The 27538-nt window shown below is 38.5% G+C and overlaps 1 protein-coding gene across 5 annotated transcripts; it reads left to right on the forward strand.

Moving 5' to 3' along the window:
- The first annotated feature begins 317 nt into the window (after positions 1 to 317).
- Positions 318 to 27522, forward strand: LOC141438420 (uncharacterized). 5 transcript variants are annotated; one of them, XM_074102285.1, is made up of 10 exons: positions 318 to 467; positions 5463 to 5598; positions 7302 to 7476; positions 19015 to 19177; positions 19420 to 19546; positions 20148 to 20319; positions 22408 to 23682; positions 23999 to 25121; positions 25703 to 25745; positions 26563 to 26652. In XM_074102285.1, the coding sequence occupies exons 1-9, from the start codon at positions 461 to 463 to the stop codon at positions 25735 to 25737; spliced, it is 3213 nt and encodes a 1070-aa protein (XP_073958386.1). In that variant the 5' UTR covers positions 318 to 460; the 3' UTR covers positions 25738 to 25745; positions 26563 to 26652. The 5 variants fall into 5 exon arrangements, with proteins under 5 accessions (XP_073958386.1, XP_073958387.1, XP_073958388.1 ...); XM_074102286.1 differs by lacking the exon at positions 26563 to 26652 and adding an exon at positions 26475 to 26560; XM_074102287.1 differs by lacking the exon at positions 25703 to 25745 and having other exon boundaries at positions 26475 to 26565.
- The last annotated feature ends 16 nt before the right edge of the window (positions 27523 to 27538 follow it).

The raw sequence follows: 27538 nt of genomic DNA on the forward strand, positions 1-27538 counted from the left end.
TCGAAAATAAAGCGACTCCCACCGACATCTATCGATCGTCGTTAACAGCTGATGCTTGTCGGTGTTGCTAGGTTGAATCGCTGTCTATAGCTTCGTACATATATTTTTCTCGTTTTGAACGTGTGAACAAATTGAGTGATATTGAACCATCATTTAATTTCATTTTGTTTTTGATGCTTGCTCGCTTTTCTCTGCTTATTTAAATTATATCCTGCTTCATGCTCGCTTCGTTTTCGTAGCTGTAAACATCGTAGACTAGTGTGCGTAAAAATGACGTTTGGCTTATGCATGTGTTCGTAACTGTGTCCGCCCGCGGGCCGGTGCGGTGACGGCGAGGGGGCGCAATCGCGCACGCTGCGTGCATGCATTTGCGAGTGTTGCGCTGCGCGGAGTGCGCGTGTAGTTTGTGACATTAGAGGTGACTGGAACTGTCACGCACGAAACTACACTCGACCACAAAATGTCAAGTGAGTCCTTATTTCTACTATTTTTTCTAGATAACAAATTTTTGTTGATGGATTAAAAAAAATGGTTAAAATATTTTCTCCGTTTACCGCAGTGCCTGAAATATTTCTGAATAAGTGGGGGTATCATTATCACTGTTAAAAATAGGGTATCTACTTAAAATATTTGTAGAACGTACCAGGTTACTAATTAAGTCTGTTAAAAAAATAATGTCTATCAATATACTTATCCAACGATTAAGAAATGAATAGGTACATCAAGAATAATCTTGCCAGACTTGGTTATTTAAAAATATGGATTATCGTTTATACTTACATGTACCATTACATAATTATGAACAGAACGGGATTATTTGTATAACTCGTTCAAGAATTTTAATTTATGGAAATCTTGTCTCTTAAATACCGTATTAGATCTAGTGTACATTCGTTATCTATTTCCTCGTTTTATTTAATTTTTATTTAGTTGATCGGAATTTGACAAGTAGGTACGTAATTTAAATGGTAAATTATTCTCATTGCCGCTTGTAAATTACGCAACTAGTTTGCCGATCTAGCATTTTTTTTCTTTTTTGTTTACTTACCCACTTTACCTTAGTTCTATTGGTCAACTATGTCTTTAATGCTACTGTTAAGTATTTTACAATTACCTACTTTCTTAACCTTACTAATCCTCTCCCATGTACCATCAGCTAAATACATATACCACATGTTCTACCACCCTAAAGTTGATAATCGTTTATAGGTAGGTATGTCATAAAACAATAATGTCAGTAGACGTGTCTGTCAACTTGAAAGTTCGACTTTAGCGACATATTCATTTGATGGGAAGTTATTTAAAAATTCATAGACCACTTATTTGGCTGATGGTACATCATACACAATGTCGTATGAAGCTTATAATGAATCGACAGATAAACTATGGTTTAATCTTATTCTAAAGATACCGACTTGCTGTTAACATTGCGATGTGCTCCGAGTAAATAAACACACGCTATCTACTACATCCATAATCAACAACACTATCACAGTTTATCATTATCACACTGTTTAAGTTTTAAACGGTCTTGACCGTGACTGAGAAACTAAATTAGCTCGAAATGAAGGGTGTCATTCAATACTGCAAATACTGCAATTTAATGATTAAATACATATCTTTAAGTAATTGTAGCAGTTTTGCGGTCGGTAACTGATACCCAATAGACGCCACAGTCTCGTTCGACCTGATTGCGGCTGCGCAGGCGCCGACAATAAACAGTAATTCAAAAAATATATGAAGATTTTTCTATAATGGCTGTGTTCAAAATTACGAGTTACCTATTCAACAGAGGCCTCTATGTTGGCAACGCATCTGCAATACCCCTGGTGTTGCAGATGTTTATGGGTGGTGGTGATCTCTTACCATCGGAGACCCACTTGCTCGTTTTCCATCCAGTCGAATAAAAAAAAAATGTTTTCAGTTAATTGATTCAGCAAATCAATCAACCATTTCTTACTATATACTCGTACATACTCGTACTGCATTCAATAATTACATTAGCAAGAAGAAAAAAAGTAAGGCTAATTCTGAATCTGAAAAAGATACTTTCTTTAAACTGTTCTTAGCAGCATGTTCTTTCCGATCTATCAATATCAATACCGAAGCGACATGAACACTGCTGTACCCACCCAGATGGGTGCGGCGGCAGAGTATTTACGATTTTTCAAGGCATTGTTCAACCTCCATAAATATTAACGACCTTTTCATGAACACTGCAAGCTACTCAGATTACTTAGTGCATTCACTGCTTACTTTCTTCCAAACAACGACCGTTAGAAGACTGGTACCTACTGTAAAACTCTGCCAATCTGCAAGGATGTAAGTAGGTATGAGCTGGCTTGCATTGCAATTAAGTAATATGAAATCCAATTTGCGAAAACTCTTGTCAAAATATGCAAATGCCTACTATATAGGTACTTCCATTCCAAATGCGACATTTGGCGTTGAAATTGTTCACAATTATACCTACTTATGATTCCATTTAATTCTCAATTGTCTCGTTTAGGGTGTGATAGAAGATGAATGGGTTCTTTATAGCATTCCTTTATTCAGTTTAGCGGTCGAGTGCCCGCGTGGCTCCATCCCGCCAGACCGGCCGCACCTAAATAGAAACCGCAGGGACATTGCTCCCGACCCACGCATGATCCTGCCTCTACTCTCGAGTGCCTTGTTGGGGTTCCTTTTAACATGCCTCAAGTTAACAAATAGATGGGCAATCAGCTAAATGCGCCATTTCGAAGCGGAAATTATTTAGCACAGGAGTCACGTCTCGATACGTCTTGACACCGGAGATCTATATTTTCATTGCTGAATTTTGATTTACGACAGACCTTGGAAGGATAGAAATATGTTAGTGCGATATTAACATTTTTAAAAACAAACATCTTGTGGGTGCAGATTCCAGGTCATTAAAACTCGACCTCGGCGCGATGGCATTTCCTACGCCAAAATTAGCAGCTGTTACATATAAAATTTTCTCAACTTGAAGCTCATGAGTTGACGCGATATCCGCCCACCGCATCATCAGCATAAATCCAGTTTATGAATCTAAAAGATTGATCTATGTTGTCAATATCTGTCGATAAATTTCGCCGAAGTACCCGTTTGAAACGAGTCGTTGACACTTGGCGCTATAGTTGTGTAGTCGACTGCTGGCGATGGCGAAGCGTAGGCTGAGCCTAGGAAGACTGATTTATTTATCGGTTTAATTGTGGAATGCAAAGGCGTCGCCGCCGTCGTCAGCGCCGGGGCTGAGTATCTGACGCTATCCAGTGGTTTTATTTTCAATTTTATTTGTGTCGCGCTATTTTGGACCAACGTGCGGCACTTGTCTATTACATGCGGGTGTATGGCCCACGCCCGCTTCAACTGTTCGAGAATTCACGTGAATGTGAATAGTTTCTTAAATGATATGACTAGACATAACATGCATTCTAAAAATTTACGATCAAATGTCATATGTATTTCGTATGATTCGGATTCTTAGCTGATATCAGTTTTAATTTCTGATTCAGTTGAAGTGAATGTTGGAGTACCTATGTTTACAGTATGTTTATTAAACATTAAACATAGTTTTCATAATATTAAACATACCGTTTGCCGTCTGAGGGTGAGATATTTGACATGTGTTATTAGACGTTGATATTTGTCAGCCATTACCTACAGACCAGGAATACGAGTAAGTTGGTACTAATGTAGGTAATTTCCCGAGTAATAAATTAGGTCCCAATGACTGTGATTTGATTTCCATTGTCGGGCGCTAAATATTTACACGTGTCACTATTGACGGCGCACATCGTGCAGATTTGTGCGCATACGCATCGGCGCCAGTTCTCCACGTGCCAACTTCTTACGTCGTCAGACCTATGCAGCATAGTTTATTAGTTACAAGAGGAAGTAAACAATCATTAGAACCCCTTAGCCCTTCCGAAAATACTGAAACGGGGAATTGCGTAATAACTTCATTAAAACACGAATTCCAGCTATTTTAGACAACTGCGTCTTTGGCACCCAAAGCAAGCGGTGATGATCAGATTCGAATGTTGTAATTCACGGCTAAATTTATATGAAGCTTTGAAAATATTTTGACACGATGTAATTTTACTTTTGTAACTTCGTCAGACATGTTTAAACAATAAAAAAATAAAATAAACGCTACCTAATGGATCATTTCATTCGTTGATTTGCTGTTAAATAATTACAACAGTTATCTCACCTTCCTTCATCTATAATTTCCAGGGTCAATATACTACCAATAAGGCTCCGTTTCCATCAGAGATGTGCGAGGATGTTGGAAGGAATGTTTTTTATGAACCAATAGAAACACCTTCATTTACCTCGCCTCGCTCCGCTCCCGCTCAGTTGTTTCCATTACATTACATGGGAGCGCCAAAGTACGCATACTCTTCGCAAGTCATACCGTAATTTTTGTCCGAATCATCGTTTGTCATAATTTTTTTCCCACTGAAACCTCAAATTTTTCTGAAAATTTTAAATGGTCCTCCTATAAAAAACTATAGGTTAGGTTAGATTTGTTTCATAACAATTCTGAACAATTATTGGATTCAGAGAAAAAAGAGAGTTATGACAAACGATCATTCTGACAAACATTACATTCGGATTCTCAATAAGTATGCGAGCCGATATGGACCCACATTACAGATGTGCTGTGCGAGGATGGGTAAATGAAGCGTTTCTATTGGTTAATGAAAAACATATTCCTCGCAACACATCCTCGCACATCTTTGGTGGAAACGCTGCCTTTGTACGGGAAGATATAAGAGGTGAATTGGACTTGATATATTATACTGAGTATAAATAAATTGTAAATAATGCCAAAATCTATGAAGTGGATCTAATTTATGGAAAACAAAGCCACAGCTGGTTGAGAGCCTTTAGTTTTTGCATATTTGCTAGTGAAGTAAATCATAATAGGTACATAACATACCTAATATTAACATAAATATGGGCATAGAAAGCTTCTATACCGATGGCTGCTCTCGATAATTTGAATTGAATATGGACGATGTCTAATAGAAAACTTTAGATACCTACTGAATAATTAAGGTAGACGCCCTAGTGCTGGTCAGTGTCCCATGTCAAACAATAGGGATATTCAGGTTATGGTAACAAGATCTCATACCACTATGTAATGTACCAGTACCACATTATTAAATAATACAACTTGTCTCAAAATGTATCCGAAACATTTCACCAGTGATTGGGTTAGTCGGACTGGATACGCTGGTGAATATATTTTAGGTTTTTTTTTATTGTAGTTGACAACTGTTTCCTGACAACCAATGTATATTGGTCGATGTTCAAAGTGCACCGCTTTAAAAGCGTGACTACATAAAACAAATTGGATGGAAATCTTTACAGGAGTCGAGTGTTTAGTCAAGCTAACCCAACCATCTGCTGAAGTACTTAAAACTAAATTGATTTACACTCTTTGACAGATCGAGCATGGGTGACGTTGGCCACAAACGATTCCTATGGCCTGGGGGCCTTGGTACTGGCACACTCGTTGCGCCGCGTCGGTTCCTCGCACTCCACTGTGGTCCTCATCACTCCCTCAGTTACTGATCCTATGAGGTAATACGTGATCAAACAACATTGTTCAACAGTCTGTTATTGACAGCAATAACAACAATTAAAATTGCTCGCTGCAGAACAATGCGTGCAATGCTTGAAACTTTTTCATCTACTAACAACGATGTATCATGTATATTCACGTAGATAGAATGTGTTGGTCGATCGAAAATGAAAATGACTCAAATAGGTATAACACACATAATGTTGGAAAAGTAGATACCTAGGCTGCATAGTTTAGAAGAGAGTTTTCAGGAGACCCATTCAAGTAACAAGTTAAATGTTTTGTGGATGTTGCCTATTATAATTTTAATTTTGAAAATTAAGTAACGCGTATATATATAATGAGTACTTACGCATCATAGTACCGAAGTTCAAAAACCGAGTTTTACAATGTTTATGAACGGAAAATTGAATATTGGATCGCCGAATGTTTAGTTAAGCGAAAGTTTTAAATCTCGAAAGTACCTACGTTTGACCAAAAGACTATGCAGTAATCCTGAAGTTAAGTAATATACACATTTAATGAAAAAATAGCGGAGATTCATAACTTACTTAAACCTTACGTGGGCCCGGCGCTTTACCGGCCGTTCTGCGGCGCTCGCTTCGCTGCTCGTGTATGTGTAACATAAGTTATGTGTATTGTGATTGCGGGCGCAAAACTGCATATAAAATTTTGTACCCTACACTTTTCTTCGCTTTGCTCGTCGTCGTCACTCGTTTTCGGTATTATTCCGTACTCATTTTAACATTGATAAAACCACGTGAATTAAATAAACATTTTGTACATTTGTACTACTGTTGCTGTCAAGATAAATTAATGAACGGTACTTAGTTTTATTAATGGACATTATTAATTATTGTCCCTGACAGCGGCACTATTAGGACATTTGGGATGAGGCGTGATTTTAATTGATGATTTCCTTCTGGAATCTGGATTCTCTCCAACGAGAGAAATTGTTCAGCCTGATTTGAGTGTTTAATATGCATCTGCTTGTCCGAAAAACAACAAGAGATTTTAAAATATTCTACTTACCTTAACCTGCTTACGAGAAATGTGAAGAAAATGTAGGTAAGTAAGCCAAGGTTAGCGTATGGCTATGAATGACACGTTGAATACAGGATATAAGCTGTTGAAAAAGCTTAGCACTCAGCTATTTATTAGGTAGATAATAAATATATCCACAGATCTTTGATGCCTATCCTATTCACAAAAGATCGCTAATTCGATATGCTAAGTGAACTGCTCCTCAATGCAATGGCTTGTCAGCCAGTCGTGAAATCACAAGTGGAAGTTGTTAGCTGTAATGGACAATGGCACATGGTTCACTAAAGAATCTAGATATGTACTAGGTAGGCACAATATTACGGTCTACATTGTTAGGATGTCTATTTGGTAAGCTGGCAGTTAACTACGTTCAGTGTTCGTTAATACCTACCTACTTTAATAGTGGTATAATAAATTGAAGTTTTCTAAGTAGACAAGGTGCTTTAAAAATTATATTTTTTTTAGCTACACCTTTCACATGTGGGCTTATATTAATGAAAGGGGTTTCAAAGGTTCTAAGGGGTATAAAGACTAATAAATGAACTAGTTTTGGCCTATGTGTTCCTATACGAGAATAGCGACGAGAGGAGGGGTTAAAATACTCCGAAACCCCCGCTTGTACATAAGTACTGATACATAATTACTATTTCGCCCATAGAGAGCGTCTTCGCGCAGTATTCACTGAAGTGGTAATAGTAGACGTGCTGGACTCCCGCGATGCAGCCCACTTGGCGCTCCTGCAACGGCCCGAGCTTGGCATCACCTTCACAAAGATCCACTGCTGGGGACTCACGCAGTATGAAAAGTGCGTCTTCCTCGATGCTGATACCCTGGTAAGCTTAATGATTAAATAATGGCTTTAATTTGGTTGAAAATGTTTAGACAGACAGACAAAACATATCACAAAGGGTATAGCCGTGTTTGTATGGGACATTGGCACCAGAAGCCAAATTGATTGCCGTTTTGCTGATTTATAAGCCCAGATGTAAGATGCTATATTTCATAAAAAAAAACATCGAAAATGCTGCAGGTTAATAAGGAAATTAAAAAAAAGGGAAAATTGGTTTTCATTTTTTTATATCTAAACTACAGAACCGTTTTTTTGTAACTTACACACATTATGTAAGTTATAAAGATGCATTATTAAAAAAAAAATGGATTTCCAAATATCCTTATAAGTAGTGAAATTTTCACTTTAAAGTTTTCAATATTTTTTTTATTTTATTTCCGTGATAGGGACAACCATCAATTTTCGTTATATTATGTAGAAACTATTATTCCATAACATATATTTTTTTCAAAAACATGCACTTGGATCAACAGGATAAATACCGTGTGTATGTGAACAGTCACAACCGGGAGAACTCGCCCGGTCCCGTATCGACCGCCGCTCTTTACGAATTTGAATTTCGAACGTGATAAATTGTTCAAAAGGAATGCTTATAATATTATTATTGGCTGTATGCGGCTAGTATTTATTAATACATCTCGAGACAATAATCAATGTTATAGAAATCCTACAGCCAAGGGCATAAATATATATACGTTACCAAGACGTCAAAAATATCTATACACCTTTTTATGCCTCTAACCATAAGGTCGATGTATACACATATATTTGACGCTATGGCTGTATAGATATTTATGCCCTCGACATCAACCACAAACTTAACTGACTATCGGTAGACCTTATTAACATTGACATAAGACCTACTGATGGCCAGTTATATGTGTTCCTGTTTGTACTATAGACATTTTATTTTCACGATGCTCTTATGTTATTTTTATTAGATTCTTGTAGTTAGCCATTCAATAAATGTATGATATACCATAAGTTTGTTTCATTTTGGCTATGTTGATCCAAGTGCATGTTTTTGAAAAAAATATATGTTATAGAATAATAGTTTCTACATAATATAACGAAAATTGGTATCACGGAAATAAATAAAAAAAAAATTGAAAACTTAAAAGTAAAAATTTCACTACTTATATTTGGAAATCTATTTTTTTTTAAATAATGCATCTTTATAACTTACATAATGTGTGTAAGCTACAAAAAAACGGTTCTGTAGTTTAGATAAAAAAAAGAAAAACTATTTTCGTTTTTTTTAATTTTCTTAAAAGCCTGCAGCATTTTCGATGTTTTTTTTAATGAAATAGCATCTTACATCTGGGCTTGTAAATCAGCAAAACGGCAATCGATTTGGCTTCTGGGGCCAATGCCCCATACAAACACGGCTATACCCTTTCGTTGGTTTAGAGTTTGGATGAGTATTTATCGCAAATTTTTCATCGTTAGCTTTGTTATTGTTTTGTCTTAATAGGTAATTTGAATAATCTGGTATTCGGGTGAGGCCAGTGGTTCCTTCCTAAGTGTGAGTCACTACGCCCTGGCCCCTGTAACACAAAAGTTACAAATGCTACAATTCTAAAAAAATGTAAAGTTTATCTTAGTAAAATGTTAAAATTTTGTACAATTGTAGCACTTGTTACTTTTGTGGAACAGGGGCCTCAAAAGGCCGCAACGAAACAATCTCATTACATTAGTTTCATTTGTCATCATCCACATACTTACACAAGTTTTGACAAACATAGTTTTATATTTACGAGCTTGTTATAAGTTCTGGGTTTGGTGTAGGTACATGATCATAATAGTGACATAAAGCCGGCATAAATAAACATAAAAAAAAGATTCTTAAGTAATATATTAAATTAATCTATACCGTTGCTGTCAAGTAGTACTAAAGAGATAAGCAAGTTACATAAAGCATTTATGAATAAACTCGACAAACATCTTGTACTAAGAGCACCAATCGGATCGGTTTCCGAGTCACTACATATTTAGTCTGACACGTGCTTTGCGCACGCGCTGGTTATATCTTTTTGCGTTACCGTGACAACCACCAATGAAAACAAACATTATTTTTTGTGCGAGGCTAGATCGTTATTGTCTTTGGCTATTATTTAGAAAATGGTTTCATTGGGATCGTTATTTTTTAATAGCTACTCGTATTTTGACCGATTGCTTTTAGTACTCGTAAGGGGCGTAATCTTCCCTCGAATTCCATTATTTTTATCGTATGCTGGCAGTTACTAGGTAATCCTTGACTGATAGTGAACTTCGCTCACAGAAAGGGGTCGATTACTAGGTACTTCAAAAAGGGAACTATATTTTCTGTCACTTAAATTTAGATTTGTCACTAAACTGCGATACCCTAATTATTATATATCCCTAAGAAATATATTGGTCATCAAATTAATCAAATCTGTCTCTAAGTATGAGTCATCAGATTAATGTAAACCTGTATCCTAAAATATAGTTTGATCATCAAAATTCGATCACCAAAATAATAGATCTGTCATTTAATAAAAATTCGATCACCAAATAGATCCTAATAAATACATTAGTTCCTTAATTCGATGCTTCTACCTATTCTACTAAGGCATGTCTGATTAGGTACGACGACGAGCGAAGCGAGGAGGAGTGTTAGGTAGAATTGCGACCCTCAGTGCGCGAGCCGAGCGAGCGAAGCGAGCGTGGCGCGGCGCCAGCTGGCGAAGTGCCAGGACCGAACATTTTTTGCTAATACTTGTATGATAAATTTTTGTAGTAGGTACATGAGTCTTGGATGTTTGTATGTATTATTTAAGTATATATGTACTTATGTATGTCTACCCGTAACGTTGTTTAGCACCCATAGAACAAACTTTGCTTAGTTTGGGGCTGGGTCAATTGGTGTAATTTGTGAGAAGATATTATTATTATTATTTCATATCATTATTGGCACCTTGCCCATTGACCGCGAATTAAGCCAAATTTTCTACCTATAGTCTAAGTTTCATTATGTTTATTTTTATTTATTTATTTTCATATTGTTTGGTGATACAATTTTAGTGACACATCTATTATTTTGGAACCCAATATAATTATTTGATGATCAATATTATTTCCAAGTAATTTTTAAATAATATTTAGGTAACCGTTTTAATATTATTTTGTGGTTCAATTTAGGTGACAGATCTACTATTTTAGGAACAAATATAATTTATTAGGTCGCCGAAAACGCATTTATTAGGTGATCAATGAAATCATACCCCTTCAAAAATAGTATAATTGTAATCAAAATTATACTTGTTTGTTACTAAATTTGAAAAAGTTTAGGAAAAAAAATAAACGAAAGCACCAAGTCATGAGCATAAAGCAATCATGTTAATCCTCTCCTCACCCACCCAGTCTAACTCTCCCGTTTTTATTTCTCAAAAACAATTAAAGTTACATGAGAACCATTAAATCTATTTCGATGTGCAATTGTTTAGGCGATAAGAAAGTCAATGTTACCGGATGTGGATGTTAGCGTAACACGAGATGACTATGAAGCCCGCATAACCGTGGCCCAGATATTTGTTCCCGTCTTTTTGGACCCGCTCCAAATATACTGCCGTCATACGGAAAAAAGTCGCATCTAACATTTTTGCCGAAATTGAGTTACTTACCTATAGGTATATTCGGAACCCAGAAAAAAAGGCGGTCTACTAGTATTTTTAAATTTTGCTAAATATAAACGCAACACGTTAAGCTTTAGATAGTACTAAATTAGAAAGATATTTCATATATATACTAGGTCTTGGTCTCGCCGGAAGACCAGCGCTGGCTCCACCAAAGGAATCCGCATTTTATGCTGAGGCGGGACCATTTCGGGCACATAAAAATAAGCATTTTTTTAATTATTTTTATTTATTTTTTGTATTTTGTATTCTCATTTTATTTTATTTTACTTTATTATTATTATGTTTTTGTTTTGTAGCTATTATTTATATGTGTGTCCCGAATAAATCTTTTCATTTTCATTTTATTTACATTTTCATTTTCACTAAGTTGGAAAGACACAATTTAGTAGAAGTGTCTTATTTATTTAAATAAAATATTCACTTTATCATAAAATGAAATGGCGTTTCTGCACAGTCATGGAGAAGAAAAGACGTTCCTGCATACATTTGCCCTTTCATCTTAGTAATATAAGTATTAATCAGTCGTAACTAGCAGAAGCGTCGTTTTTGCTAGATATGAGGGGTGAAGTGGGGAACACGGTAGAGTATTAGTTCAATCAGATGCGCCCATATCGCTTCTTTGCGACAAAACTGTGCTATCTCCAAAGTTGCGATATTACCAGATGTCGCAATATCGATGAGCGCGCGACTCTCCGCGCGTGTAAATATTTCGACATGGCACGAGTAAGTTATAATTCCTCGTATTATTTTTTTCATAACTATAGTAGTAACAAACTTTTAATCAGATTAATTTTTAATACAACTAGCTGTTGGCCGCGACTCCGTCCATGGAGAAGAATGAAAATTAGTTTGTCCTATTCTCAGACCTGCCGAATATAAACAAAAAAATCATTTCACTTCATTCGCGTTTTTTCTTGCTTTTCAGTTTTTTCGGCGGTTAAGTAGTTTTTTTTGGAAAAAAGTTTTTCTTTTATATTTTTTTTCCCATCTTTGGGGTAAATTTTTCCAAATTTATACAGAAGCAACTTCAAGGTATACCCTATCGAATAAAAGAAGAATTATCAAAATCGGACTAACTACTCTATAAAAAAAGTTATGCCTGGTCAATGATATATTACGATCAGTGACTGAACAATCAATCATCCCCTGTTTTCCTACCCTTAGGGTAGGATTTTCTTTCCAAATATTGTATAACTGTTTTTAATAAATTATTATTGTATTATTTAATTTGTAAATCTTTATGTTTATGTTATATATAATTTAATTTGTAAATCTTAAAGTTTCTAGACGACAGCGAACCCCTACTTGCCCCCCCCCCCCCCCCAAAGAAAGTAATAAAATTGACTGTTGGAGAAACTAAGGTTATTTTTATTTCAATCATCATCATAATATATAATGCACCTATATTATTTATTATTTATTTCAATAAAAGGTTACAAATATAGGTAAGAATCGACTTGCCAACGAAAATACAAACTGAAACAAACAACAACAAATAAGTAAACTTTGGAGTTGAAATAAAAAATACAAAAAGACCAATCTTAATCATCTTGCCAGTCTTGCAGCCACCATCACGTAAACCTTGTTGCGAACCCCCTACCGTCGAATAGCGAACCCCTAGGGGTTCGCGTACCCCACTTTGAGAAACCCTGATATAATACAACAAATTTATATTTTGCACATACATCCAAATAGTTCCAACTGTGAGACACATTTTTGCATTAAAAAACTTTCATATTGTTTTAGTTTCCTTTACACAGCGAATTTTTCAAATTTAAAATCACAAAATATTATTTTTCTCCATTTCGATGTTTGTGTAGAAACGTCCTTTTTCCGTATGACGGCAGTATATTGCACGTTCATTATAAGATTTTCATAGACGACATGTGCCAAATTAAAGTGCGGCGTGAAATTTCACCCACAATATCTGGACGAAAGTCTGGGGGTCACTCATTAGTGACCCAGTTTCGTTAGCCTAATTTGCATGGGTCAAATTGTTGTTAGATCAATAATAAAAGTCCTATGCAACATCGACATGATGTTAATGCGTGTGCATTATTCAATTTATAAACCGTTTCGGTTCCAATAATAAACAATGAGATAGTGTTTCAGTTTCATTGACATGCTACGTTTTTTTTATCACGGGTTATTATGTCATCTGTAGCTACTTATAATCGACGTTTAGATAAAGTGCTTCTTTTAGCCCGTATTTTCATGTTCACGTGCGACATTAGTGTTAATAGACTACACTAAATATGTATTTATCTATACGCAATCATACGATGTTATTCGCAAGCATGCACGTGTAAGTAAATTAAGGTGCCTTCGAATTAAGAGTTGCTTCGCATGAATATTTATCTACCGAACAAATACTGACACCCAGAAACGTGTTTACAAGGTTGACTGGTAATTCGACCTATTCCCTGAAAGGGGTTATTCTAGAGCTTATTTGCAATGTTTTTGGCCCAGTCAACCATGTGATCCAAATTAAGTAGTTTTCAAGTTATTTTAAAAAGCTTTTTTTCGAAAAAAAAAACCGCCTTCCGACCTAGTGACAATTTTAAAAGAAGTTCACGCAGCGGGACCGCCAATTTTGTTTCCTAGTAGCCAGTGAATAAAATATTACTTTCAACAAGAAATGACGTCAAAAATTTATGAAAGCTTTAGAAATAAAAGGTTCATCAGAAGTCATCATATTTTTTACCCGTTTTTTAAATCAACGAAAGCTACTCAAAAAAAATGTATGAAACTTCGCGTAAAAATGACAAAAATAAATTTCTTAATTCTTAAACTTTCCAAAAAGGTACAAATAAGGTACAAAAGGAACCGCCAGAACGGAAAAAAACAACGAGACAGCAGGATGGCGCTCTACAACACGATTTTGACACGTTTCTGCCAAACAACGCATTATATCTCTCTCGAGGGTAGTTGGCGTTTGCGTCATGTAAGCCTTGAGATCCGTGTTTTAATTCATTAAAATAAGTAATAAGAGTAATGAGGGAGGAAATATGTTTAGTTAGGAAAATGAACGTGAACTGTGAAAGTTTATCTTTGTTCAAGTATGATCTTGAGTGATAATATCTAAACTAGTACTTTTGTTCGAGGCGTGCAGTGAAACTAACTTGGAAAAATAGCTCACATTTCTGTGGCAAATGGTGTTCAATGTATATTAAACATTATTCCGGTTATGAAAGACAAGTGACACTAATTCTATAATTAACTATCTTGTTACGTATAGACTTAAAAATTATCGCAGTGACCGTAATACATTGTCTTTAAATGCGTTGAACTTTGAAGTCATCATGAGTTTTTATGAACAGATTGTTTTAATTGTTTTGCTGATAAATAAGTAAGATGGCTCCACTACATTCCATCCAAGTGTTTCAAATGCAATGAAAGCTTACAAGATAAAGATACACTTAATTATTCAAAGTGTAAACAGGTATTTGTTGCGCAATGTTAGGGGAGATCTGGCAAGTTAATTCAACTAATGACAACAGAAAGTAAGAAAAAATGGATATGCCCATCGTGTCGAATGACACCAAACCATTAAATGTAAAAAAAAAATCTAATTAGAAGTACAGACGAACATAATATCACCTTAAGGAAAAACAAATTAAGATCACCAGTAGCATCAACATCAAGTTCTCCACCCGCCCCGCACCCGCAAGGGCGGGCTCGGGAGACTAACTTAGCCATTCCCACAAACCGGGATGTTTTATTAACCAGATACAAATCTACGGAATTAATATTGCGAAGTAACGAAAATGTGCAAGACAATATCGAATTTTCGGATGATGATCTATCGAAAAGCTCTGATTTAAGTAATGACACTATAGTATTATTGCTGAGCTTGTGCAATTCACCGCCTTTATCAACAAGAAGTACCCGTAAGAGCCAGGCAGTTACTACGGCTAGCCCCATTAACGAACGTAAACTCAGTCCCTGTCCAGATTATTCAATAAAAACTTTAGAATTGGAACGCACCATAGTTAAATTAAAAACTGAGCTTGATGAATGTGAACAGGAAATAATTCATCTCAACAATATCATTGCTGGACTGGAACAAGAACTGTCTCTTGTTCGCTCCAACTTGCACTGTGATTCCTTGAATGGTAACAAACAGCTAAACTTGCAAAGCACAACTGAGGCAACGAAATGCAAAAAGGTACACAATAAGTTGTGTATTATATCTAGCAGCAAAAGGTGCAAATTGCTACGCAATATGAGATCGATAGGTTCGTACGAAGAATTCGAGTGTTGTCATTATATGACTCCCAATGTCGGTATTGAATTATTACTAAGGGACATAGATTTGAAACTAGCCGGCTACACTAAGGCAGACAGACTTTTGTATTGTTATGGTTGGTGAGTCAGATTTTCATGCAACCCAAAATTATGTCATGTTGGTGAAAACAATAAACGAGAAGTTGAAAAATATGACACACACCAACCAACATAATCATGGCTTTGCCAACATACATCTGCGGCGCCCTGTTTACAATTCGAGAGTTGAGTCATTCAATAATAGGCTTGGGCTGGACATGTATGAGCATGGTTATGGTTCTTTATACGACTCGAACCTGAACCTGACCTTAGATCAATTTTCTTTGGTGACTGGAAAAGTCATCGGCTCTGGGATTCGAAACATTTTACAAGGCCTAGCTGATCGGATCTCAGATCTTCGTGATAGCAGTGTTTCGGCATCCACTTTGGAAACTTGCTCCGATAATCATAAGGACTTTAAGGACTCATCAACTACCTGTATAATCGGTAATAACTCACAATTTAATAATTCTGATTTTTTTCGTGAATAATTTTAGTTTAACGAGTTAAACGAGTTTGTAAAATGTATAACAGCAAATTCTCTGATATTGATATATTTAGCATTTCTCTTAGTAAATATAAGACTGTCATTAGTAGTAGTTAAGTAATGTTATGCCATTTTTTTTGAGAATGGGTTATATGCATGTTTTCTCTTTTGCAAGTCGTAGCCTTTTTCTTTTCTTTGTGTGTTTGTTGTTTCTTTACCCGTTTTATACTTTATTATTGGGAATTAATAACCTGTGGCAACTTTGTTGGTCAATGTTTGATGTCATTGTTTACAATGTAAGTTTTATTGTACCGTTTGTGCCCAAATACATAAATAAATAAATAAATAAATAAATAGAAGTGATTTGTATGCTGGGAATTTACGAATTCTACATCAAAATATAATGTGGTTTATTGGGGAAACTTGATCTTTTACAAATTGCTTTACATGAGTTTGATAATGGTAATCAGGGAATTGATGTATTGTGCCTGAGTGAAACTTTTATGAAACGTGAATGCATTAGTAATGTCAAACTCGGTAATTATAAATTGGCAGCCTTACTCTAGGCATTATAGCAGAGGTGGCACTGCTATTCTTGTCAGGAAAACGTTAGAGGTAAAACCTATTAAGTTTGAGCCTAAATTAGCGGTTGGCAATTATTTTGAATGGAACTGAGATAGTAGGATTTGATATTATAGTAGTAGTTATTTCCAGAATACCGGAACAAACAGAGTCTCACGTTAGTGTTTTCATGCATAAGTTGAATATGTTGCTTTCAAATTTAACTTCAAAATATAAGAAAAAGAAAATTGTAATTTGCGGAGACTGGAATATCGACACGTTAAATTAAAAGATAACCCATTCACGAAAGAGCTTAAGGGTGTATTCATGAACTATGACTTTGTGATGCATATTGACTCCCCGACCCGAGGCAATGCATGTCTGGATCAAGTAGCTAGTAATGTAAAACAAATTAAAGCAGCCACACACAATCTTTGTTTGTCGGACCATGAAAAAGCTCAGACGATAGATGTAAATGTGCGGAAGATTAAAAAAAGCTTTCACTGGTTCGAATATAGGAGAGATTACTGTAAGGAAAACATTACCAAATTCTGTGATTGCATTTCTGCACTCTCTTTTTCTGATGTTTTGAGTTCTCATGATTTCGGTGATGCCTTTGCTTCATTTTATGAGTGTTTGTGCCTTATGTATGAATTGTGTTTTCCTCTGCTAAGGGTTCAGGTGAGTAGCCGTCAGAATAAAATCAAGTGGTTAACAAGGGGAATAAGAAAATCTTGTTACACTAAACGTAAATTATACATGAAACTAAGGTTAACCAAACTAAACAAAGACGATAACAGACGGCAACTTATTGTTTATAATGGTATCCTGAGAAAATGTATTAATCTTTTACAAAGGATTGTTAATAATAAACATATTCTAACCAATAAAAATAAATGTAAGGCCACTTGGAATATAATTTCATCAATGACATGTAACAATAATAGCTATAAGAATTTTGATAATATACAATTTAATAACATGATCTATGATAATCCACAGGACATTTGCAATCTTTTTAATTACTATTTTATTGACGATTGTGTAAGTACAAGATAATTATGTCACTGAATAATAGTAAGTCCTGTGGGTATGACAATATCACAACGGACTTACTAAAGTTGAACGCTGCTTGCTTGAGTCGTCCTTTGTCTCATATTATAAATCTTTCATTTCAACAAGGTATCTTCCCAGAGCAACTGAAACTATCAAAGATTAAGCCCCTGTACAAAAAAGGCGATCGCAGCAATCTTAATAATTATAGGCCCATTACCTTAGTTCCAATCCTATCTAAGATCCTGGAAAAGGCCATTTGACAAGCAAAAATTTTTTCAACCTGATCAGTTTGGCTTTAGAAAGGGTCGCTCGACTGAATTAGCGTGTTTTAATTTTATTAAGTTTGTGCCTGAAGCTATAAATAATAAACTACCAGTTATGTCAATATTTTTAGATTTAAGTAAGGCGTTTGATAATGTCAATCACAATATCCTTTTAAGGAAATTGGAACGCTATGGCATTAGGGGTATAGCACTTGAATGGTTCAAAAGTTACCTGGGAGGGAGAAAGCAACGCACGGAGATATCAAAAATAGTGAAGTTTGGGAAGAATCTTGTTAAGCAGAATTTTCTTTCCTTGGCCCGTTGCTATTTATAATTTAAGTCAACGATCTTCCTCAGGCAACCAGTCAAAACTGCGTTTTATTTGCAGGGTAAAAGGCAATGATATTTCTTCATGTGAAGAAAGCATAAATAAAGCATTAACCGATATAAGCTTGTGGGAAAGTAGCAATAACCTCAGTAAAACTCTTTTTATTCAGTTTCAATCGTACAGTACAATGCTCCAATTAGACAATTACGTCTCAAATATAACAATTCCGAAATAAGTAACTATAATGATAATGATACAAAAATTTTAGGTTTAGTTATTGACCAAAATTTGAACTGGAAGCTTCATGTTGATTTAGTTTGTTTCCAAGTTGGATATCTTTGTATTTGCCATAAGAAAACTTAGGGTGACTGTTTCCACTGAATCTGCCATCACAGCGTATCACGGTTATGCATCATCATTATTAAACTATGGGCTCCTGCTCTGGGGAAACTCGGTCGATGTAAAACAAATGAGTTTCGACCCCTGGTTTCGGGCCAAAAACATTGCAAATAAGCTTTAGAACAACCCCTTTCAAGGAATAGGTCGAATTACCAGCCACCCTGTATATTGACCGATTTGTCCGCTATATTTGATGGAACTGATAGACAGTTCAACAGCTTTAAAACTTGAGTAAAAGTACTTTTTACCAAATAATATGATATAGTGAATATCACATATAAGAGGAAACAAAAAAGGCACATAAATGTGCCGCTATAACAATTCCATTAGTAGGTATGGATGATGAAATTATCAGTTGTTTTCTACAATTTAACAATCCGCTTCATTAATTTCAAGATTAACGCAAACTGGCTAAATTATCGACCCGATTTTTTTATCGCAGGTGGTACAGAACTGCGACGAGTTGTTTGAGCGCGAGGAGCTCTCAGCAGCCCCCGACGTCGGCTGGCCCGACTGCTTCAACTCTGGTGTCTTCGTCTACAAACCATCAGCAGAGACATTCGATGCCCTAATCAAATTCGCGCAGGAACGGGGTAGTTTTGATGGTAAGCATGTTGCTAAGTGCTCCGAGGTGAAGTTGTCCACCAAGTTTCGTGTATTGGCGATAGACTGCACTGCAACATTGTAGAGATAAATTTATTATCGGACGAAAGTGTAAGACCAGGTTACTACTGAGCGGCGAGCGCCTCGACAGCGCAATTTTCATTCTCTTGCTATTTGCAAAAAATAGTGGTTGCGTAATTTAACTTCAAATTTGAACTTGAAATAAAATGTTGAATACTTCTAGGTGGAGACCAAGGCCTGTTGAACTCGTTCTTCGCGGACTGGGCCCGAGGCGACATCAACAAACACCTGCCTTTCCTCTACAACGTCACTTCTGCGGCCTTCTACTCCTACCTGCCAGCGTTGAAACAGTATGAGAACTTTATTAATTAGTTTAAAAAACCCAGTCGTATTAGTACCTATTACTGCTTTTCTACCAGACTGGCTGAAGAAGGGTTATGATTTTTGGCGAGTTTGTGGTCCCGACTGCTGAAATTTAAGTTACTTCACAGAGGAGATACTAGACTTCAGTTTTTTTTAAGGCAGTATTTTTTTTTATTTTAGGAATATTTAACAATATTGGCGCGCAAAGCACATCATTAGTCCCCTGATTTTCATTAAGGAATATTTGATCAAAAAATCCTCTTTCCTGGTTCGTGACTATTAAAGTATTTCCCCCTTATTTCCCCTCTTTAAAAGAAACCTACAGAATTATGGTAGACTTGTTTTATTACAATCTTTTTTTAATTTGGGTATAATGTTGTAAAGTGGATTTTGACTCGCTTCTATTGGTTAGGTTGACCTGAAATTTGATACCTAGGTATATTTATTGATCGTGGTGAGACAAAGCACTAATCAAGTATACAGCCAGCAAAACAGTTTTAGAAAAAAGTCTTTATCTGTAGACCTATAGAGTAAAGTCATCTCCACAGGTTTTACAAGTTACTTACACGATGTTTCCACATATTTCAGTTACGGCCAAGAACTGAAGATTATCCATTTCATTGGTGCCGCTAAACCCTGGCTGCAGCAGTACAATTGGGAGTCCCGCTCAGTGGACGCCCCAGGCCATCTTCGGGAACTGCTCCAACTGTGGTGGGACCTCTTTGTAGGACAAGTCCATCCTCAGCTCGACACTTCCATGGTAAGCCCTAGAAAAAAGAATTAGGGTCAGTCTAAAAGTTTCCGATCGATATTATTCGTTAATGTCAAATTAGTCATTTTTGGTAGTACATATTATTCTGCTACCTGGCGCATAATACTCAGTATATTGCCTTGGTATAGAATAATACCTCTGAACCTCATTTTCGTAAAATGAACGGTTTCGCAGAATTTTAATGTGTTGGTTCTAGACGACAAGCTAATATTTGCGTTTTTGTCGAATACACGCAAAATCCAATAACGCCTTTTAAAACCTGTAGATGATATTTACTAAACTAGTTCTACAGGGAGTTTCGGACCACGGGGATTTAAATCGCGGGTCGATTCTACTCACATAACTGAGCTACTTTTGTTCTGCTACTTTTTAAAAATGCACTGTTAATTTTAATTTACATTTAATTTTTTTCATACAAATTAAATGTGATTTTCAATGTATACATGCGATACAATACAAAATTGACGGCACATTGATAAATAATATGTTTACCTTAGAGACGTCAAATAAATGTCAAAAGTTACTTCAAGGCCCGCGTACCAAAAGACAGCGATAAGATCCCCATGACCGATGCACTGATTTAACAATTAAACTTTGAGGTTCAATAAATGATCCAAATTTTAGTGTTTTGAAAATGTTCCAAAATAAAAGTAGCGTAGTTTTGTGAGTAGAATCGAACCTTAAATTTAAAGCCCCTCTGATTTAGAAACATCCTGTATATGGATTAAGATGGAAAATTATGTTGAGAATCAGTTCACTGGATTTGTCGGCTATGAACTCGACGTAAGCGGAGGCAATAAAATCATAAATATCGTAATACTGGAACAGGTATCTTGCTATATCCATTGGATATTGAATTACTTGTAATCGAGTCCGCTGTGGTTGACCGTAACCATTGAGTCTATGTTCCACGAGGTCCAGTAAACCGATCCATTTTCATACCAGCTTCCGATCTGAACAGTTCAACATGTTTTCCAAGCATTCGCAACAGGAGATTAATATTACAGAGGTGAGCAAATATAAAACTGCCGCATTCAAGTTATAACCCTATCAACATTTAGTTTGTGTGCAATGAGGGCTATCGTTTTTTGTCTCACTAGATGGCGCACTGTTGCGTGAGGTTTTTAAGTGTGGCTTTCAGAGCCTGTTATTACGGGCGTTAAAACAAAGTTTAGATTAAAATCATATTTAAAACACTTTAAAACCGTACCATAAAAATATCTAGCAACCACAGTGTTGCTTAGTCCCGTTTTGTTCGGAAAAAAAGGGAGGACAAAAGTTTCCGAAAGACAAAACTGTCTCAAAACACAGACATTCATTGCCCCGTAATGCATAATTGCCATAATTAATTACAGGTTATGCAAAATATTCACAAAAAAAATCTTATTGTAAATAAACCCGCGTAGTTCACCCAAAAACTATGAGATTTGACATTTCGGAGACCTCACGCTACACTAGCGCCTCTAGCGGCGAATTCATTCGCGATAGCCCTCATTGTGACCGTACTCGTAAGAACGTTGTTCACATTCAAAATAGTTTTAGTGCTTGTATTTTTGAGTGTGACAGTGACTAAAAATTTACCGCTTGCATTCCAAAGCTTTGCGCACTGTTCTTATGTTGCACTGTTTGATTTTCTTTTATGCTATCGTTATAATATATATTTCCCCAAAATACTAACATTTCTTTACCAATTAATCGTCTGCTTGCTGCACGGGTTGTTGACGTCGTAAATGTTTGGGATATAATCGGTGTTGGTATTTTGGTGAAATGTGTGCGTTTGCTAAATAAACATAGGTACTTATGAACATAGATTTTTAAAGTTGAATTTATCTTTAATGAGTTACAGAGAAACTTGAAACCCGTGCGTCTGAAATAAAGGGGGTTACTTTTATCTACAGATTAATGTACCTATGTATATAACCTAATTAATCCGTATGTTTATTTAGTGACGCTGTTGAATTTAGCTACTAATAGCCGCTTGGACGAAGCACCGTACATTGTTTGTGTTCGTGCGCGAAGCTTCATTCAAGCGTGTGTGCATGCATCCCCACTGAGTTTTGTCCATTCAACCGATAGGTTGAGGACGTTGAAGTAGAAGTCCCTCCGGCGAATCCCACTCCGGACGTCGCTCAACATTACGCACCCAACTTGGATCCAGAATCCGAATTTCCATGGCATCACCCAGATGCTCAAACCCAAGAGGGAAACCAGTCGAACAGACATGAAATAGATTTGACACAGTTCTACGATCCCTGGCAGAACTACAGAGGGAACATACCACCTATACCAAGCAATGAGAATTCGGATGATCGTTATGAACTGAGAAATTACGCACTAGAATACAGACATCCACAAGAACAGACTTCGGATGTGTGGCAACAACCCTCTCATCACAGCCACGACAATCCCATATGGCACCACAATGAACCTCGTCATGATCACCATCAAAATCATAGCCATGAGCATAGAGAACAGCACTGGGAGGGCCATTCTCATAGTCACCATCAGTCACTGCATGGCCATCATCAAACAAACAAACAACACGGCAATTGGCATCAGGAACATCAGGCAGGTCAATTTCTCACAAGTCACGAACATTTCACCCAACCAGAACATCACAGTCCCGGACACCACAGTCACCACGAACATGATCATTACAAGCATGGTCATCACGACCACGGTCATCACGACCACGGTCATCACGACCACGGTCATCACGACCACGGTCATCACGACCACGGTCATCACGACCAAGGTCATCACGATCACGGTCACCAGGAATATAGTCACCAAGAACACGGTCACCCCAAACACAGTAACCAAGAGCACAGAAATCAACAGCTTGCTCACACACAGTATCCTCATGATCATCACTACGATCACACGAGTCATCACGATCATGACAGCTTCTCCGAACAACCACAGCAACATGAATCATTCAAAGGTTCTCAAAACTATCATGTCATTCATCAAAACTTTAGTCATACACAAGTAGAATACATAACAAATCATTCACAGTTACATGCAGTTAATCACATTCACATAGATTACGACAGCACACCGAACAACAAAGACCAGGTGGATGATTCCGAAATGCCTGTAACTATAAACGGAATGAATGGTGATGCCTCTGCGACCGAGAGTGACGATTATGAGGATATAAAGCCCAGACATCCATACGATAACTTTTACCTGAGGCACATAGTCACGGTGGACTCGTACGGGCGGAAGATCTGTTCTCACGAAATACCCCCCACCCCGTCGCCACCCAAATCGCCTGATTTACCCCTCTCCGCCTCACCAACGCCATCAGAAGAGGAAAACGGGGCACAGACTGAACTCGAAAATCATGTAAGTTTCCACCCTTCGATAACAAGTCTCCCGTGAGAGGTACGTATCACCATTTACTCCAAACAACCAGGTAATTTTGGATAAAGTATTTGAGTTCCCTTCACTGCAACCGTTAGCTCCCCGTTTGACACTAAGCTTTGCATGATCCGTATACCTTCACGTATTTAGCATGTAGTTTTGTTAACAATACTCACGTAACCCCACGCAAAAGTACGCAAAAGACCCTCCTCTACGTAGGTATCAAAAAATAAGTAGGTATAAAAGTTGGTCATGTTTACAAATGCCCTAATTAGAGACGTTTCATTGTCTATTTCAGAGCGGTGTGGCCGGCAACTTGGCGCGCGTGGTGCCGGGATCTGGTGTTGGCGCACAGCGCGATGCGCTTGACGAGCTGTCTCGCCGCCAGGGCTGGGAAGCCGGCAACATCGACTACATGGGTGCCGACTCCTTCGACAACATCTGGGCTAAGATATCCCAAACTCTCAACCAGCGTAGAACGTCCCCTCCTAAGGAGCCAACCCCGCCTCCCAAACAGCCGTCTCCTTCAAAAGAGGCCGCACCTAAAGAACCGTCGCCACGCAAAGAAACACAGCCTGAGCCCAAGCCAGCGGAAGCTCCAGTTGAAGACAAACCTGCGGAAGCCCCGGCGGCGGAAGCAGTTGTCGAGGCGGCAGGTCAAAACACTCCCGTATCCCCCGCAGTAGAGGCGCCGGTTCCAGTCGAGGCGTCCGTCCCCACGCCTGTTGCGGCATCCGTCGAAGCCCCGGCGCCCGTCCAAGTTCCCGCGCCAGTTGAGGCCCCAGCACCAGTTGAGGCCCCCACACCAATTGAGGCCCCCGCACCAGATAAAGCTTCCGCGCCTGTTAAGGCTGTTGTAGTAGACGAAGTTCCTGCACCAGTTGCGGCCCCTGCACCAGTCAAAGCTCCCGCGCCAGTTGAGGCCCCAGGTGAAGCTCCTGCACCGGTTGAGACTCCAGTTGAAGCTCCGGCACCAGTTGAGGCCCCTGTTGAAGCTCCTACGAAAGTCGAAGCCGCTGCACCAGTAGAAACACCAGCGCCCGCTGCAGAGACTGCTACTCCAGCAGAAGCTCCAGTCGCGGTCCCCGAACCCGAAGAGCCCGTTAAAGCGGAAGCTGCCGCGCCCGCGCAAGCACTGGCACCGGCCGCCGAATCTCCCAAAGAGGAGATCAAAAAAAAGACTGACAAAACCGAAGTTCCTTCCACACCGCCGGTGACCCCGAAGACCACCCCGGAACCTTCTACTCCCGTGAGCGTCGTCCCACCCGTGGTTGAAGCGTTGCTTGCTGCGAAGGCCCCCGAGCCGGCGCCACTCACGACTCCCGAGAAGCCATCGGACAGTTCATTGGCCTCCACTGACAGTCCTCCGCTGGCCAACACGCCCTCCAAGGAACAGGCGCCCGTGGCGCCTGCTGCCAAATGTGAGTACACACGCGGACGTCGCCGGTTGCGATAACGGCTTTGCACTCATCTCGTTCGTTCATTTTGCAGTTTTCTCTTAGACTTCTACTAATGTTTTATGTTTAGCCGCATCGATACGACAATAGGGTCGAGACGAAGTGGTTGACGAATGAGGACCGCAATGAAAGCTAATTCAATATAGATAGACACACACAAACATGAAATTAATATACCCACGTAAAGACGGGCTGTTTCCCTGGAAACTACTTTTTTTTCCGAACATCACTTCAGCCAGCTTTTCTAATTATTTTATTCTAGTACATTGCTATTGGGAGCATTATTCATTATGACGGTATACCTACTAAACTAATTCTTCGGTTCCTCAAGTGTTTCTCATTATTTCGGGCGGTCACTGGTTACACCATAGTCGTTCAGTTGACGGTCCCACCTGCGGTCCTCGTTCCTCGCCCCACGTGTACAGAAAATCGTCTCTCGATGAACAACGCAATGCATCCTCATGTTTTGTGCCGTTTTGTGATGATTTTGGTTTTATGTTGATTTACTGAGCATACGTTTCAAAATACGTTGTTATTTCACCCAGCTACCGAGGAGGCAGCGCAAGAGACGCGGCTTTGATAGATCAGGTAATTTAACAACTCGCGCTTGGACCCAACGCAATACGAGTATTTAATGAATCGTTTTCAGCTGGCATATCTATTGTGCCGACATCGATTATGTTATTTAGCCACAGTTATGCTCGCGCCTGCCTTGGGATTTAAATCGTAACGTCATTTTATTAGCGGATGTTGGGTTGCGTCCAAGTGGATGAAATAAGTAGGTACGTTTGGTCAACGACTCATGACGCTATTCTGGGATCGAGTGAAACTTCAGATTCTCAGAGCGGACACGGCGCGGGCCAGAGGCGGCGCTAGAATGAGTTGACCGCCATGTTTGCTCTGCAACCGTACCTACTCGCTCCTAATGCGAATATCTAGTGCGGAGAGAGCTTGGCAGCGCATGAGAGATGCACTTGAATCATCTGAGGTTGTTGCACTTTTCGAGCGCGAAATAGCTGCAACCTCACATTTTGTTTTATTTGCTTTACACGTTTCACACATTGCAAGGTATTATTCAGTGCTAAATAATTCCACTCGCGGCACACCATGATCGCGTAATATAAGCATAACATACACTTTCAGTCATTCTAGTTAGCATTAATGATGATATTATTAATTTGCGATATTGGTACCATCGATAATAATCCTTGTAATGTAGCAGCTTCGGTTCTATGCTGTACTGACACCGATCTAACTTTCCGCTTGCACTGTTTCGAGTTAACCATGTAGCTCTGTTTTCCCTCGACTTTGTTCCAGGCCCTAACCGAGCTTGCTCTCTAATGTGACCGCGATACTAACGCCACGTCTAACCCGAGGAGTGAATAAAGGGGATTTGGTTGTGTAGCGGAGGAGCGCGAGCGTAAGAAGCCGGCGGGCAAGCTGCAGCTCGCGCCGCCCGCCGCCGCCGACCCGCCCGCCACGCCCGACTCCGAGCTGGAAGACGCCGCCGCGCTCGCGCACGCCATCATCGCCGGCGAGCTCGCCACCCCGACCGTCTCCGCGCCCACTCCCCCCGCCGCCTCCGCCTCCCCCGCGCCCGCCACAGCGGACAAGCGCCTCTCTGTAGAGGAACCCGAACTGCCCACGCCACCTGTCGGCTCCGTTTCGCTGGCACAGATCGGCGTCAAGCCCAAAGGCAAGTCGACCACTGCCGCCCGAATAGAGTCTTCTGTTTCCGAGGCCGAGACGCCAAAAGACGCTCCCGCCACACCGACCACGCCGGCCACGCCGGAAACTCCGGCCGCGCCGGAGACCCCGACGACCGCAGAAGCGCCTAAAGACGCTCCCAAGAAGAAGGTCGTAAAGAAAGTGGCAAAGAAAGAGGGCGACGCCCCCGTGCCGCCGCCGCGCAAGAAGGAAAAGAAACCCAAAGACAAGTGAGCGCTCGCCACTCGCTATAGTTCCTCTGTGCCATAATCGTAACCTCTCTTTTATACTTTAATGTACTTATTATAAGTTTATTTAATTTTTCGAATATGCTTTCATGTGCCGCGTAACCTTATATTTGTTGTAAGACTTTTGTGTTATTATTCCCAATATAAGATCATTATTTTGAATTTTCTAGTCTATTCCGCCACGTCGAATATTGGTAGACGCGACCATTGGATATTTATTGTTTTCGTTAAATTATATACCTAAATTATTGTTTTAGTTTCTTGCTACGTTTTTATAAATGATTTGGTTATATTTTGAAATTATATTTTATTTATTGTACCAAAGGATTTTATATGAGACGTAAGTACTTATATTTATTACAACGAAATTAATGTAATTTTGTATGAAATTAAAAGTCTATTTTGTATTATTCTTTGTTTAATTGT

This window comes from Choristoneura fumiferana, chromosome 18, assembly GCF_025370935.1.
Source record: "Choristoneura fumiferana chromosome 18, NRCan_CFum_1, whole genome shotgun sequence".
In the NCBI taxonomy this organism is placed as follows: domain Eukaryota; kingdom Metazoa; phylum Arthropoda; class Insecta; order Lepidoptera; family Tortricidae; genus Choristoneura; species Choristoneura fumiferana.

Coding starts and splice junctions, on each gene's coding strand:
- LOC141438420 (XM_074102284.1), top strand. Junction 7,477..19,014: donor TCCTCGATGCTGATACCCTG/GTAAGCTTAATG, acceptor TTTTTATCGCAG/GTGGTACAGAACTGCGACGA. Junction 19,547..20,147: donor TACCTGCCAGCGTTGAAACA/GTATGAGAACTT, acceptor CACATATTTCAG/TTACGGCCAAGAACTGAAGA.